Source organism: Brienomyrus brachyistius, chromosome 5 (genome assembly GCF_023856365.1).
Source record: "Brienomyrus brachyistius isolate T26 chromosome 5, BBRACH_0.4, whole genome shotgun sequence".
NCBI lineage: Eukaryota > Metazoa > Chordata > Actinopteri > Osteoglossiformes > Mormyridae > Brienomyrus > Brienomyrus brachyistius.
The window spans coordinates 20254570-20272222 of NC_064537.1; the positions used below are offsets into that span (position 1 = coordinate 20254570).

The window sequence follows — 17653 nt, forward strand, 5'->3', positions numbered from 1 at the left end:
TGCATGCCCAGTTGCTTATTTCTGGGCCATAACATTGATGAGATATGAAATTCTTCTGTTCTGTCACCAGTGTGTGCTCTTCTTGGTTACGGAATGCAGCGTATAGATTTCCAGCTTCCAGAATAAGGTAAATTCATTCTAGCTTCTGGAATAATCATTTTTCTATTCCCGATTTTATGAGCCAACCAAAGGATGCATGTCAAATTAAGCACTATATTTGGTGATGGACAGAAACTTCTCAAACCCATGTCTTCATTCTCTAGCTACACGTATACATGTAGCAGGTGGCAGCAGTGGCCTAATGGTTAGCGATGGGCACTCAGCTGCTCAGCGACGTACCACTGAGGTGCCCTGAGAAAGGAACCGCCACCAAGCACCAAATAAGCTGCTCCCTGCGATGTCATGATGTCACATACGCACCCATTTCATTGCTGTATACTGTGTGCTATGGTGTGTCAACAATGACAACTAATCACTTTCCCCCTTCCCCGTTGAAGACAGATGTATAACTGACAGGAAACTGGATAGGATGGACCGCGCCAAGGAAGAAGAAAAAAAAAAGAGATGGATTATACCAGGAAAGGAGCACTGGTCCAGGCCACAGTAGACACAGCGCCAAGGTAAGCCATCTTGCGCAGCACATGGAGCTCCTTCTGTCGAATACCCAGAACCTTCTCTTTGAAGGAGTCCTCCCACGCGTACAGCTTCAGCACCTTGATGCCATTCAGAATCTCATTCATGAGCTTGATGCGCGAGTCTTTGTACTGCATCTGCTCCACCTGGAGTGTGGAAAACATGGTTGGTAACCAGCATACTTCTATGCCTGCATGGCTGCCATCCCAGACACCCAGATCATTTCACTCGAGATGTTGTTAGATGTCATGAAAATTATTGCTACATTATTCATTGCTATGCTACCTGAAATATTAATATAATTCTCAGAGAAGCTCTTTGGACACCTGCTTAATTCTGCAAAAATGCTGCAAACTTCCTGGTTTCATAACAAACATCACCACACAGACATTTTCTTTATTTTGTCTTTTTTTGATTGACTCATTCAGGTGTGTTCTTACCATTGAAACTGCATGTCAATGTACTATTTTAACTTAGAGCAGCTCTTCTACAAGTATAGTTTGGGTTTCAACTTGTTACTACTTGAAATGAATGTAGTTGTTTCAAATGTTATATACATTTTTATAAACAAATAAATGAAGTAATGATTTTCGTTAAAAACCAAAAATTTGCATTTTTTTTATCAAATTTATTAAGCATCCCAAGACTTTCTGTGAGTACTGTAATTGTTATATTACTAGTAAGTACGATCTTACATTGGCTTTTAAAACAGGAAGATAAATAAAATCCACTAAGATCAGATGAACACTGAACTAGCTAAAATTAATAACACACGTGATAAGGATTTCCAATTTGATTAAATTTTAAAAACCTGAAATGCTCTAGTCTTCACAGCAATGGCTGCATTGAGGGGGATCAACAGTATCATCACAGCCACACCAGCGAGGACAGAGGGACCCAAATTCTGCTCGGCAAAACAGAATATGCACGTCAGTGTTCGATGTTACATTCACGGCTTTTGATGCAATAGCAGAATGAAGCTCGGGCTGGACACGTGACAACAACAACACCGTAACAGCCCGGCGCTAAAATATTAATAGCCACTGTATAAAGTCATGAATCATTTATTTCCTTTCCATGTTTTAAGGTGTAGTGCAGTAGACATTAGAAGATTAGCACTGACAGATAACATGAAGGTAACCTTAGGAGCTGAGGTGAGAAGGAACTATTTTTTATGGTATCAACAGCTGCTATGCGTAAGCTAGAGGGAAGCAAGTGAACACACCTGCCAGAGGAAATACAGAGCCAGAATAATCTGCAGAGGAGCAGACCACAGCATGTTCAGGAAGGTGGTGAGGTCCATGAAGCGCTGGGCATCCACTGACATCAGGTTGACAATCTCCCCTACGGTTGAGGAGCGTTTGGCCGCATTTGTGATCACAAGAGACTAAAGGTAACAAGAAGCGATGAGTTGATACAACAGCCTAACGCTAAAGTCTCGCCCACCTCTCAACAGAAATGCATAGGACTCCAATCTACCATTGTGATCTACCATAGATTAGACTAGATTTAATTACATGAACTTTGTAGATCCCAGAGGGAAATTATTCCTGCCTCTATCACTTCCCTTTTCTCTGGCTGCATCCTCACTACAGTCTCTAGTTTCCCATAAGCACTTGACAAATTTCTCCTTCTTTAGATCAATCCCATAAATCACCAGTGAAAGCCAACAGGGGTTAGTATTCACCATACCAACAGACTGCCTGCTTCCTCCAGACAGAACAGGGAATGAGGTCTCCTGCTCCCTTGTCTTCATCATCCTAATCACTACCTTTTCTAATGTTAATCTGATTTCACACTAAGGTTGAGTCATTAAATTTAAACTGGTCACAGTCCATTGAGATTCTATTGCAATTATCTTTCTTAGGATGTCAAACCTAAACTCCATATTATCTCATTCCTTCACCACACTCCTCATAGGCAGAAGAAGAAATCATGAACCTTTTTCATTTACAGAATTTTTACCTGTAACCCAGGAAGTCTAACACTGAAAACAATCTATCCAAGAGGACCTGCTTACCCACTGCATTACCATCTAAGTTCCTGTTCAGTTCCCCTGTGCTCGTCTCCCTGGCCCAAGAAGATCCTCATTTGTTGACACAGCCAAACCCATCTTTCAAAACTGGTCTGGTATCTGGCATCATTACATGAATCATAGCACATACTACACTACAGAACTGTTATCTTGAATAGTATTGCACGGATGTTGCAACATTTTCAAAGGCATCCAAGTAGGATGACATCATGACGCACCTTACAAGAATGGGCATGGCCACCTCACCCTAAAAAGTCTCACCCACCACCCACCTTCCTGTAGATGGCGCCAACGATGGCAGTGCGCAGTCTCATCCCTGTGACAAAGCAGTACTGAAAGTGCTGGTGCAGAATAAGGGTCTGCAGCAGGGCACAGAAGAACATCAGGAAGGCAAGCGCATATCCCCACCAAGACGGGACGCCCTGCTTCTGATTGCCTATGAAGGAGATCAGCATGCTGCCAAAAAAAACACACAACAACCATGAAACAGTTCACCTTTGGGACCCGGGGAAGATGCACACCATGGCTGACACTTTACAAACCAAATGAGTTTAACCAAAAGTGCAAATCGTCACTGAATTTCTTCTTTATGACAGAGCATTACAGTATTTAGAAGCTACAGCATCACAGTATGTGCATTTATCACATCCATTCAAATGATGTCAGCTTTGGTCAGTCACATATAAAAAAAGGCACTGTCACTTTTGTGGTTTGACACTTATATTTTGCATAACGAAATATGTATTCCTCTTAAACAGAAATACACTAAACCAACATGCAAAAGATGCACTAAGCCCTGACCCCCTTTGCTTCATCATAACTGCCTCCGAGGGCTGGTTTATTGTCAATGCTTGCAATGCATTCGCTTGTACATCATGGCTGTCAGGCACATCCTGTGTTCATTCCATATGTCTTGTGCACCTACATGTGGATTCGAGATGCATACCAAAACATTTTGGGGGCAGTATGTTTTATACCTTTTGTTGCGGGACTATGTGTTTAGGTGCAGTACAGTCGGCTTTAAAGTAGCATCTGAATATTTTTTCTTTTGTTGCATGAGTGGCTGGAAGATATTGAAATATTTTCAGGGGCGACAGAAAAAAAATATTCCAAGCAGTATTCTGTAAGTCTGTGTACAGTGCCTTCAAAATTTAATGGCAGTCTAAGTTTCTTCTGCTTCGCAACTCATTCTGAGCTAAGAAAGCCATGTTTACAAGTGTTTCGCGATGCCCTTTCCCACTGAAATTCAGAAGCCTGGGTCCTCATTTATAAATCATGTTTGTAAATTCTGGCGGGAGTGGAAATATTTATACGAAACCTCCAAATCGTATGTATGACTGCTGTGGACCGTTTGTAAATGCGCACAATTTTTTTCACGGTTTGTTTTGTTTATGTTGTGCCTTTTATAAAAATGAAAATTTTTATTTAAATGTGTGTACCAGTGTTTCACACCTATTTTGTATAACGCCTTTCTAAATGAGGCCTCTGCTTCCAAGTTCTCAACCGGGAACTTTTGTGTGTGTGGGTGTATGTGTGTATAAATAATGATGTTTTGCTCGTTAGGTAGCTCATGGAGGCAGTCACTGTAAAACATTGCAGGCCACAACCTCATACAAATAAAAAGAGACTGGAACCGAAGACACCGACTTAGATGATTTCTCACCCTGGACCCTGGTGGACACAACTTTTAATCCTCTAGATTGATGCGAACTACGCACAGAAGTATGAGCAGCAGCAGCGCTTGTGTAGTTCAGGCCCTGATTATCAGCATCCGGTGCATTAAATTATGTCTGCGGGGTGGTAGGCCTCCGGCAGTGAAGAGGGCTTCCCCAAGCACATGATTCTCAGATGGTCACTTATCAGTGTCGCTCCTACTGGAGACTCTATCCGTGCCGACCACCTTAACTGACCTGCTTTGAAGCCACCGGAGAAATTTAAAATGACTTTATATAACTAGTCACAAAAACAAGTTGACTAAGAATGCATAATTTCTTTCAGGTATTACAAATACTTCTGACTCTTTTTCCATAACTTCCCAGACATGGTTATTTTAATTCTTGGCGATACTTGTATCTCGTAATGCATATACATTACGAGATACAACGATATACATTACGAGATACAACAATATACATTACGAGATATTACTATATACATTACGAGATATTACGATATACATTCCTTCACTTCGCACGATTGATGGTTTAATTCTTGCGGAAAGATTTACTTCAGACTGCAACCTTGCACGCCTGCTGATTCTCATTTTTTCCCGGCATCACGATAGTGTTCTAAGTGTAATTCCAGCTCTAGATGAGCTCTCCACCTTACCTGAGAAGCACGGGATTGATGAAGGTGATGAGGTCCTGCAGCAGCTTGTATGCGGAGCCGATGAGAAAGTAGGGGCCAAACGCCTTGAGCAGGCAGCGCAGGAAGGAAGGCTGCCGGACCTCGCCTTTCTCCATCAGCAGCACCTCTGCCTCCGCCGGGGACCTTTCAACGTGGTTGGCCTCCGTGGTCAAGGGGGACTTGGAGTACAAGGCTTGAACCTCCCTGTTATGCCCAATACAGCAAAAGAAAACCATAAATTAATGCTTTGTCTGTCTGTATGTCCGTAAAGTCTTTATTAAAAGAATTACATTAAATTGAAAATTTTTTTAATTATCCAAAATGTAACAGCGATAGCTTGTGTGCAGAGTGTGGCTCAGTGGACTAAGCCTTGGTGCCTGTGATCAGAAGGTTGCTAGTTCAAGCCCGACCTCGGCACGCCTGCAGGTCCTTGGGCAAGGCCCTTAACCACCAGCTCCCTGGGCCGCCACAACAGGTGGCTGCCCTCTGTGACTAGCTTGCTCTCACCCTCAGAGAACAAGATGGTGGGGTGGAAAAGAATATCCCCACAGGGGCCAATGAAGTGTCTACTTTGTTTTCTTAATAAACACTGTACTGCAACAACACTGGTGCTAAATAAGAAAAATATACCCTGACAATGGGCAGGACAATGCTGGATGTTTCCCACAACAGCATCACACAGAACGTTTGAAAGAAAAAGCAAAAAACTAGCCGACACTGCAATGGTGGCAGCTAATATTAGCTAACAGACAGGAATCACACAGTGCTCAGACAAGCCCTTCAGACACACAGCTACCCAGTGTCAATGCCTTTCCCTGCCCCATTATTTCTACACAGATCCCATCCTGGCAATGTGTAGCCTCAGCGAGGAATTCGGCAGTACAGGTCTGGTGTCCCAGAAAATTAAAGCCCTGTTATTAAAAGACTTGTTTCACTGCATTTCAGATTTCCTCCATAGTGAGAACTGGCGATATAGTGTTTCACAAACGGCACTAAAAATAACTACACACAGTATCGTTTTCCTGTAGGTTTCTCAGCAGAGAACATGATGAATAAGCACTTTCTGAAGTAATGTTTTTTTTTTTTAACACTTGTAAATTGAGATTGCGCAATTTCCTGTTCAGCCCAAGGACTGGAAAATGTTATGAATTTCACATTCTTCTACCTGACACCTTACAGAATAGAGAGGAGAGGTAAGGAGCGTGCACCACATGACGAACCACCTCAGGGCTGGGAACCTGAGTGCAGCCACCGGGCAGATGACACCACACTACAGTAGCTTGAATAGAATGGAAAACGTGTGAGGTTTGGTGATTGGAGTGCCGAGGCCTGAACTACTTTAATATTCCTCATACCCTTGGACTTTGGCCTGTTCCACCTCCCATTCCCGGAGCAGCTTCGGCACGATGACCTCTGAACTGTCCCGCTTGTTTAGGGACCAAAGGTCTTTGTTCTCCAGCGGATTCTTGTAGCCTTTGATAGCCATACTATTGACAAAAATGGGGTTGTGGATATCAATACTTTTTTCTTAATCCTATGACTGTTCTTGTACATCTACTAAAGTAAATGGCCCTACCAAACATTTATACAAGCCTTAAATGTACTAGATGATGAGAATTTAATGTTAATTGTTGCGTAAAAAGGCATCAATATTTAGTATAATAAGATTGCAGCAGGTAACCTGGCATATTCAGTGGTTATTAAATTAATCTAATTTCTCAATACTCGATTAATCTAAATATTTGAGACAATAACCTTGTGAACCACCAGAAGGTCATGGTTGAGAGGAAGCCAGCTGAGGATTCTGGGCATGGATTCTATTAAAATAAATTAAAATGGTTAATGAGAGTATAATGCAATTAGATGCGATGGAGACAATGAAGAAACCTGATTCTACCTTTTAAAGACCAAAGGGTTTCAAAGGCTTAGAAATTAATAATATGAATAGTCATTACATGAGGATATTATACAGAAATTACATTACTCAATATTATACAATGTTAAAGTGCGTTTCCAAGTGTGATGTTTGAATTAGAAACAACTTTTTCATGTTTTTTGGGCCAACAATTGTTTTTCTAAATCTAAAGAACTGCAGCATGTTCCATTTGCTGGATGCACTAGCAGGCACAGTCCTGAAAAGAAGCCCCTGTGTGAATGAGCAGTTATGACTTGTTTTGACTTGTTTTGACCCCAGTGTGATTATGCTGTAAACGTCGTCCCATCCACTGCAGTCAGAAGGTGCATGTTGCACTTACGGGGTCCGTGACCACACTGGAGAACAGCGGGGGCTTCTCATTAAAGCAGGATAATATAAGCTGCACCACAATCAATCCAAAATAAATGTAGAATGTGGTGAATCGCAGCTTGTCCTCAACCCTGTTCTATAAAAAAGGGAAGAAAAAGAATTTAACCTCTTGTCATAATTGCTGAAATGAAACCCATGTCACACAAACTAAAAGGACAGACAGACCACTTAGCACGTGACTAGATCAAATTCTGAATTATAACCAAGACTTTTTAAAATGCAAAGGACACTCAGGGTATTAAGATGGAATTCTGTATTACTGCCACAAATATTTACAATCTTTCCAAAAAGAAAAACATCAGGCCCAGGACCCGAGTACCATGCAAAGACTTTGTTTTTTATCGTGCTTATATGACCCCAAAACATTAGATAAGCCGGCCGCAGGCAGCTCTATGGAAGAACGCCACCACTATTCTCCCGAAGACGTCCTCACGCAAACTCCAGCGGAGCCAAACTCCCTTCACAGAGTAAGAGGTGGAGAAAGAAGTAGAGAGCGGACCGAGTGTAGAATTAGGGGGGGGGGGGGGGGGGGACATGAGGAAAGAGGAAAACAGACAGCAGCACCTTCAGATGACGAGAGATATATAAAAAAATCTCACAGGAACACATGGGGTCATGAATAGTGAAACAGATGAAGAAGACAGAGGAAACAATAGTTTTTACTGTAGCAGTCTTGTGAAGTTTTACCTTGAGGGAAATCTGGAGAATCTTGGACCGAAAAGGCACAATGGCACACAAGACGGACAGGAACCAGAAAATGAAGAGCACGCCTGAGGACTGAACCCCGCGCAGGCGCTCATACTGGATCAAGAAGGTGGCCAGAAGCTGACGGGGAGAGAGGAGGCTGATGAACATTATAGTACAACATCATTTACAATACATAGGTCCGGCTGTATTGCTGTGCTGAGTAAATTAGTAATCAAAGTATCAGAGCCCTACCCAACAGCATCTAAAGGAAAGCTGCTGATGATGGGAAAATCAATGATTTATTAGAGTGATGATTTATTTAGATTTCTTAAGAAAAATGCATGGTCAAAATTCAACATTGAAGGCTGATAATTAAACAAATGGAACTGAAATTCGATGATTTTCGATGATCCATGCAAACTGCATCATAAACTCACGCTGGAGAAGAGTAAAGGGCAGAGCAGCACCCAGTGGTAAGCGCAATGATCAGGGCACCATTACTGCTTTTAAAAATACTAATTCCAGAATATCGAACATGGAACAAAAACATTACCCTAGACAAAATTATGGGCGGACGAACTTTTGGCAGCAACAAATAGGTAAGGAAATGCACTGCATCCAAACAGAGAGATGTACCATACACGTGTTACCATGTAGCACTAAGCAAATAAAAAAGAGGAGGAAATGTGTACAGAATATTCACAACACAAAGTCAAGTCTGTACTGATTCAAAACCTGGAAGCCACAGACGGAACCTTACTCCACACCACAATTTAGAATTATAAAAATATTTCCTCATACGTAGTTATTTTTGGAACAAGCAGGACTGCATAGTACAGTGAAGGCATCAGATCAGAACTATACAAACTGTTAACATTTAAATGTCTTCTAAAAGGGAAAATACAACACGGGACCTTGCAGGTTTCAAAAATAGATGGTGTGGCAACCGCAAATACAACAAGAACAACTTTTCACACATAATTTAAACGGCATGTTTGGTTAGTTAAAAATGCATGTCCAGACTCATATTAATATAGACCTGTTCACAAAAAGAGAATCACACATTTGGAACTATTCGATAGCTATAACAAACTAATCTAAACATTTACAGGAAGTACTGGGGCTGACAAATATATACAAATACTGATTCTGAGTTTGAAAGGCTTTCCATGTACATCATGTGGATGCAGCTGCTAGGCTCCTGCTGGCTCCCACAGCTTTGTGGCTGCATCCGATAAGGAGACTGGTAGAGCTGCCCCCCAAATGTGCTCACGCTCCTCTTATGCCACTTGCAAGGCCACTCACCATTGCCTGAACTCATTTCTACAAGCCGAAAAACGTCAATATAACTGATCTAGACATGGATGATAGGAAATGAACTAAACATTTTCGCATGAAAAGACAATACGATGTTGGAAAAGGCCATCTGGATGCCTCGACGCTTCTCTAGCAGTGCAGCTAAATCATTAGCGTCCAAAGCAGCAGCCGGCTTTTCGGCGCTCAGCCGAGACAGGCCGTGCCGGGGTACGCCGTGCTAACTGCTTTCCCTGCGCCCCTGTGGCTGCTTTCCGACACGCTTCATTTCAGGTTCCCCCAAAAACTCCTGACCTCTTTAAGAGGCTGGAAATATTATGAATGACCAAAGGGAGTGAGATAGAGAAGATAAACATTCAATGTATGCCGTATCAGGGAAAAGCTTATCTGGGCACCTAAAAAGAAAAGATATGTATTTTTTCATTTTTCATTTTAGAACTAATGGACAAGCTGAGTTTTGTAACGATAACATTCATGCAGCACAAAAGCTAACACACAACGCAAATATGGCAGGCTAAAACGACCGGTGTACCGATGCTGCAATGCCATAAATTCACAAGATCAGCAAGATCATTGTTGGCAGTTCCCAAATGAAACATTTTACTACCTATCGATCTTTATGTAAATGACACGCCAGAGGTACATTTTTCAAGTTGGGGTTAAAGGTCACACCAGTGACACCATTATGAAACGGAACGCTACAGCACATGTGTATTTAATAAAGGCCAAACAGGCCAACCCCAAATCTGACTTCATCTGGCTCAGTGGCAGAGGTTGCCAGCTACTGAATACTCACCACCGTCATGCCAACCACCAAAGGCGTGACAAAAAATATCGGCGCGATGTGGCTGCCCTGATGCATTTCGTGAAAGGAGGCGAAGAGATCGGCCCAGCACACGATCCATAATACCAGGGCGAAAATCTGCACACAACAGACACAAGGGAGCCATTCACCTTTCTGCTCTCCCTTCATTTGTTTTGTACGGCTGAAGCCTGTCAGGTGATGTGTACATGCACACGGTCATTCACCGCATCATATTACAGTCTTATCAACCACAAAACATGGACAAATCATTTCATATCTTGCCAGATGCATTTATTTTTATGGGGGAAAATATACATTAGTTAACAATGGGGGAAAAAAACAAACATGGAAGGACAGAAGAATAATATAAAATTTTTACCATTTTCACTCGGTTTAGCAGTGACATCATGATGTATCCTTTGCTGTTTTTCTTGAGATACAGGAAGTAGAACGGAAAAGCGAGCCACAGGTATATGCAGGGAATCCATGATAAAACCGACATCTGAAAGCATTCTGTAAGGTCGGGGGTGTCCCAGTACAGCGTCCGGTTAGAATCCTGCAGGGGAGAGGGGAGAGAGTCAGGTCCTGCCCGCATCGACGACAAAATCCAACTTCACCAAAATATATACTCTGTAACCAAGAAATTCAATCTAGTTTCACATTCAGGTTGACAAAGCTGCATACACTGAATACTGTATAGTTTAAGACACTTCACATACATGATATACAAAAGTGCTCTTACACTGGGCACTCTAATCAAAGATGATAAATATGCCTTTAAATGTATTGCAAAACAATGCCAAGAACAGCAAATGAGGGCTAATTTAAAAAAAAAATCTCAACGTAAAACAGCGTCAGTGCTTAAGGTGACATATCTGTGTTCACGCTGACTTTAGCCCCGCCCTAAAAATAAATCTCAACGTAAAACAGCGTCAGTGCTTAAGGTGACATATCTGTGTTCACGCTGACTTTAGCCCCGCCCTAAAAATAAATCTCAACGTAAAACAGCGTCAGTGCTTAAGGTGACATATCTGTGTTCACGCTGACTTTAGCCCCGCCCTAAAAATAAATCTCAACGTAAAACAGCGTCAGTGCTTAAGGTGACATATCTGTGTTCACGCTGACTTTAGGCCCACCTACACAAGGTGATAAAAAAAAAATAGATTAAATCTATTTCTGCAATATGAAAATGCCTAAGAGTGTGAATGCACCTATTATTTCAAAATCCATTTATTAACCAGGTCAGTTATTCTGCTATACCATGACTAATATCAAACACTACTACAATTTTCATTGTCATTCATTGTCCAGAATTGTCATTTTCAAACATTCAAAGTTTAATCTACAATGCTAACACGCAGGGCCAAAGTCAGTCCCCCCCCCCCCACACTTTTTTTCAAATGTTCGTTTAAGAAGACTTAGATCTAAGGATCACTCATGCCGGTTAAAGCCAGTTAAACAAAAAAGATTCAGACGCAGACCTCAGACTCAACCCGCAGCAGCCATTTAATGATTTTCATAATGAATTGGGAAAAGGGAACCAAGAGTTTTCCCTCTGACCACCGCCTTAAACAAACAAAATAAATAAACATTGAAAGAGAAGAGATACTGGGTGCGTTTCAGTTTGACTTCAGGAAGATGTTCTGCCAGTTTACTGTACTGTATACAGACCACAGGTTGACTGATATGTTGTTGCACAAGATGCTTAAACATTTTCTACAACTCAGTCATAAACAAGAGTTTACTTAATGCAACACCAAAAAAACAGGCTTGACAAACAGCCACTGCTATGGTAGCTGCTGAAATAGATAATATACTTGTACTTATTATGACAAAGAAAATAGACAATAGATAGAATAATTCATTCTGGAACAAGAATGAATGAATACATGTTTATATTATACTGTGGTGTGGTGGCATTGTTCCACAGTGAGCAAAACGTGAAAAACACGAACCGCCCCAATTTCCTTGTCATTCCTTGACGGATGTACAATTGAACCATCGGAGCTGCAGAGAGAAACCTGACCTCAAGTCTTCCTTAATGCTCATGACGGGATAAGCCAATGGTTCTCAAACTTATTATAACACAATGGGGGTGGTTATATTGTTTTAAAATATGTAGGAGTATTTATGAATTAAACCTATGAATTGTCTTTCCGTCAATCTTACTTTTCATCAAAAGGACATGAAAGAAGCCACTTCAAAGAGAAACACAAAATGGAAAAGCCGCTACATTATATTATTATCAAGTGATCATGCACATTGACAATCTTTAAACTCCATATTAAAGTTTAAACTTTCGCATACAGTATAAACCAGGGTGAGTGAGAGCCCGGTTGTACAGCATTCGTATACAGCTGCAGTCGGCTTTGCATAGAGTTTACACTTTTAAAATAACACAATATCTCACTTCTACCACGCTGTTTATCAACTAGAGGTGGGCAGTTGCTCAGTGATTTCCATCTTACATCTATGTAGCTTCTTCAGACAGTGCACAAGTGAAATGAGTGTGACCGTTTCTCTCCCTAAAGCGCAGACTCGGTAAACCCATTACGAGATACAACTTCTTAAATATCGAAATTCACTATTTACAGTTTTTTACAATCACTATGACAGTTTTTGCAATACATTTAACAAGTTTTCTAAACTCTTAACGCACCAACACACCTAAAACACACAACTGACAAAACGGTTAACTTCATCCTCAAAATCACACGTTGTAAACTAAACCTCAAAACTAATTTTCAAAATACAATAATAAACTACCACAGTACACTATGTCTAGCAAAACACTGCAAACATGTTTTAAAATCAAATAATTATTGAAAACACTAACACATGTTCTCTTCCACCAGAACATTTAGTCAATCATTACACACTGACAAAAAAACACTATCAGCTGAAATTACAGAAACTGCATTATTTTATGTGTCAGGTCTGCCCTTATATTTGAAGCCTTTCTACATTTTTGTTTTGTTGGGTTTAGTAAATGCATGCATTTTGTTTCCTTTGCTGCAGAAATTCAATACAAAAAAATTAATGACCATCTCAGAGTAGCTTTATAAAATGTACAGTTTATGTAAAAAAAAAATACAGACACAGAACTGTTACAGTACAGACTTTTATTTGCATTCTAACTCCTCTCCCTTGTCCTTGTCCCACTCCTCTCAATTGTCCTGGTACTCGTCTTCCTCTCCCTCGTGCAGGCTTTCTTTCTTTCTTTCTCTTTCTTTCTTTCTTTCTTTCTTTTGTAGGAATTATTAGCTCAGGTATATTTTAATATCTCCACCAATATGTTTTGAAATTAATTAACTTTTAATTAATTATTATTTGATGCTGATTAGTAACCAATTGTTATGCCGAATGGTCGGCTCCTCCAAACTCAATTGCGAATCCCCGATATCTGTTAATGTGAGACTTAAATGGGATTCATTAATAACCAGTATCGCTTAATAACCTGGGTTAGTAGGCTCGTCCAGCGAGCTGCGTCACCAGGTAATGTAAACGATCGGTAGCGAAGCTCCCCTCACGGCCGATGAGAGAGAGTCTCGCGATATTTCAGGCGAGTTTAGAGGTTTCAGAGCGTAGTAGCCAGATCGCACAGAGGCAGGGACTATTGTGAGCACTCAATGACGGAGGCTGAAGTTGTGTAAAAAGACATGCATTTATTCCTACAACTAACATAAGACAGACATTACACCTAACAAACAATAAACATGAAATAACGGAAAAGACACAAACGATGTAATCATGAAAATGCAGTGACCAGATTTAAAATGATTAACCTGAAAAGGGAAAAACTGTTCTGCAAAGCAAGCAGTTTGTAGGAATATAAACCTAAAGGAATATAGCAGGTGAATAGGACAGTTTAGGTTGTTAGAAAGGAAAGGAAGTTGGTTTACTTGGATGCAGGAAAGAGGGAGGTCTTTGCAGTTGGTTGCAGTGGCTGATGAGCTGATGGGTGATGGCTCTCAGGGAGGCGCGGTGTTTGCAGCGGTTGTTGGAGTGGAGTTCCTCCGGTTCTTTCTTCTGGTGAAGCTTGGGCTGAGTTGCAGTTCTTTGGGTCTTCACCGACGGGCTTTAAGAACGCTGCTTGTTTCTCCTTTTCTTCCCTTTTTCTTTTCTTCTATTTCTCCCCTCTTTGTTCTGAGGTGCCATGTTTTATAGCATAAGGTTCGTGATTAGGAGTGACCAGGAATTTGAGTCCTGGACCAATGGCTGACCATCCATTTGGCGGGCTTCGGAAGGGGGTCGGTATCAGTCCTTTTGGGATTTATGACCAGACTGACTTCTCTGGTAATGGTGATTTTCATTAGGCTGGTGTAACTTTTGATACGTCCACTTTTGTGGTAACCACTGACCAGATTTGGAAACTGGAGTGATTTTCCTTCGGTTTGATACCAAACATGCCGTACCAGCCTAGCGGTTCACACCAAATACCATCTGTGATGATTAATTAATGATAACATAATAGCATAATATAAGTAATGTTCTATTACTAACACCAGTATATGGTACAGGTGGTTTAGGTTGTACCTCAACAGATATTACCCTTTACACAGACATTATATGACATATTCTCATGTCATAAGCACATCTTACCCTTAGATAGGCATGGTAGAATACAAAGATCAGATAAGGGTTGCCGAGGAATGTGGCAAAGCAAAGAAGGGGGGGGGGGGGAAGGTTTGTCAGACAAAGGAAAAGAATCTTCAAAAGTTAGGTCACACTAAGATCCCTGGTTAGACTATTCAATTCCCAAGATTATTCTGGTATAATATATATACAGTGGTAGCTATACCTATCTATTTATTCAAATTTATACAAGAGTTTAAGTGTGAGGGGTAAAATAATTGATACTCTGTGAACATGGTTATAAGGGTGGCACACAAGACTAAGACTGTCTAAGGACACACACACAAACATGATTTGCATATTGAGACATAAGCATCATACTACACAGGGTATACAAAACCAAACTTAAAGGAAACTTTCAGTGGGATGTTGGGTGAGTGGTATGCACGGCAGGATGTCGGGTGATGGGGTTGTGGGCCAAGTCGAGGGGCCCCTGTCCCTGGGGATCCACTCTGCTATCTGTAGGTCGTTAAAAACTTGGGCAATAAAAGTTGGAGTGCTGGCCTCCCTGGTTATCTATGTGTGTGGGGTCACAAACCCCCCCTCTTTGGGGCCTAGGTCAATGTGTGCCTTCTCGTACCAGGGTAGGCCTTGTCTCAGGTCACCTGGAGTTTAAGCTTGGTGAAATGTGCATGTGTGATCCTACATATCCCCCCTTTCGGCTGATGATGGCATTGCCATCATTCAGGCGACGGAAGTTGAAACAGGATCATCCACATGCAACGAGACACATGAAAGGTCCCGTTTTTCGGCACTCTGGGTGGTACAGTGACTGGATGGACAGGGAGGAGGCGCAAGGGCGGGCCCCCTGGCTTCTGGGACAGCAAGGAGTGGTGAACCCTCTGTCGTACAGGGTGCCGCAGCTCCCAGCAAGGCGTCCAGGAACCTCTCGGGCAGTCGATTGGACTCAGCTTGGTTCACGGTCGTTGGGTAACTGCTCCAGCATGTGAGTAGTGTCCACGGCAGCATGATGCATGGCATCCTGGGTCCATCGGACACCTGTCCCACTCGTTTGGCGTCTCTCATGGAGGTAATGGGCTCGGTCGACATCGTCAGACGAATACTCGCTGTATGTGGGTACAACAGTTAGTAATCAAGAGACCGGGCTGTTCCCGGAAGACAATGCCTGACGGAGGCCCAGGGGATGCCCTCTTGGACTGGGGCCTCATCCCTCCTAGCTGAGTAATGCTAGTAGCGGGGCAGCGTCATCCTAGTGGTAAGGGGATAGAAAATAAGGACCGGATTAGGAGTGAGGGGGTGAGTCAAGACCGATTCGGAGTGTGGTGCACCCTTGTGCAAAGGGGACAGGAAAAAGATATAGTGGCAACAATTCTCGGCCAGAGGACAATTGTAAAGAAACAAACGTGACAAGAAAATGCAAAACCGGATCCTCTTCAGTAATTTCCCGGGCACGCGTGAGCCACCCCAGGTCCTTACCAAAAACAACAACCAAAGAAAATGAGAAGTTATCAAAACAAACAAACAGATAAACAAAAACATCAAGATCACCCAGATATCAGTAGTCAAGCCCACCACATTGGTCTACCCAATCTGTGACCTTCTCTCCTTCCCTTCCTCTTTGTTCTTCTCTCTTGGGGGTTTTGGGGAGATTTGAACTGGAAAAGTTGTCCTTCTTTTGGTTGGAATTGGCAGCAGACCAGACATCCTTTCACATATTCCGTCACATCCTGTTGCATGTTAGGCCAGTAGGCTACTTGACTAAGTGCCTCATAGGTTGTTTTGGCATTGCGGTGGCTTGCACAGGGTGCGTCGTGGGCGTACAGTAGCATGACCCCCCTTTGTGCCTGAGGGACCACGAGCCGTGGTGAAGTGTGGGCATCAGGGACATGAAGAGGTACGCCCTCGGCAAGATGAAAAGAGGATAAAGCCGTCATCAGGTGATGGAGGTCAGGAAGGGATTCTTGGTCAGTTGTGGAGATCGAGTTCGCAGCAGGGTCGCGGAGGTGATCGCAGACCGTGCTGAGCACAGAATCAGTGGGCTGGAGGGAGACGATGTCAGAGTTGGAAACCTGAGGGGAAAGTTCCAACAGTGAAATCGTTGGCGGTGGGGCAGATGCTCGGCTGTGACTGCGGGTGACGATCTGGACAGCGTGGGTGGGTGGGAGGGGACAAAACTCCCATGAGTCACCGTGCAGTGCTCCTGCTTTGGCAAGTGCATCCGTGTGGTCATTGTACATCTTGTCCAGTCTTGGGAGTCTGGAATGACCACGGACCTTTCTCCAATAGATATGCGTATTTTGTGCTGTAATCAGAGTGTCACACGTCAGCAGGAGGTCTTGGTGTTTGACTGGCTTGTAGCCTGATGTCTTGAAGCCATTCTGTGTCCAGTGAGGGAGATAGCACATGAAGCTGAGACGTGTATAGCTGGAGTCTTTGCAGATCAGCAGGTACTCTACTCCATGTTCGGAGGCCACCTCCCAGGCGATTAAGATTGCTGCCAGCTCCGCATACTGCGATGTGTGAGGACAGAGCCTGAGCTGTTGTGGTGGGACGGGGTCGTCGTTGAGCACCAGAATGCTTACTCTAGCTTTCAGGGTCCCCTGATGTTTGAATGCGCATCCATCTACAGAAATGGTGATCATGTCTTGAGAGACATTCTCATCAACGTAGTGGTGTTGCGATGGTTCCATTGGCGTCGGCGTGTCCAAAATGCTGGGTGCTGCTGGTCCCTCCTGAGAATAGTAGTGGCAGCTGGGTGACTGTACTGTGTCAGGCTGGGCAGTTATAGCATGGATTGTCAGGTGTTGGTCACCAGCAAGCTCCATGTCACATACAGTCCCTTTTGTCATTGGATATTTTTCTATCCCCATGGTCATTGCCACATCTGTGACTTCCATGCCTTGGAGCCATATGCCTTTCCTGATCTTGGGGC

The 17653-nt window shown here is 42.7% G+C and overlaps 1 protein-coding gene across 7 annotated transcripts in view; it reads right to left on the bottom strand.

Moving 5' to 3' along the window:
* Positions 1-17653, bottom strand: part of abcc3 (ATP-binding cassette, sub-family C (CFTR/MRP), member 3) — a 65685-nt gene that overhangs the window by 20027 nt on the left and 28005 nt on the right. For all 7 annotated transcript variants that reach the window (XM_049013181.1, XM_049013182.1, XM_049013183.1 and 4 more), the window contains exons 2-12: positions 10505-10681; positions 10117-10242; positions 8007-8144; positions 7270-7395; positions 6770-6831; positions 6370-6501; positions 4997-5218; positions 2941-3124; positions 1859-2020; positions 1445-1537; positions 576-779 (exon numbers count right to left, since the gene is read on the bottom strand). In XM_049013181.1, the coding sequence (XP_048869138.1) occupies positions 576-779; positions 1445-1537; positions 1859-2020; positions 2941-3124; positions 4997-5218; positions 6370-6501; positions 6770-6831; positions 7270-7395; positions 8007-8144; positions 10117-10242; positions 10505-10681 (1626 nt within the window). The remainder of the gene's footprint in view (positions 1-575; positions 780-1444; positions 1538-1858; positions 2021-2940; positions 3125-4996; positions 5219-6369; positions 6502-6769; positions 6832-7269; positions 7396-8006; positions 8145-10116; positions 10243-10504; positions 10682-17653) is intronic.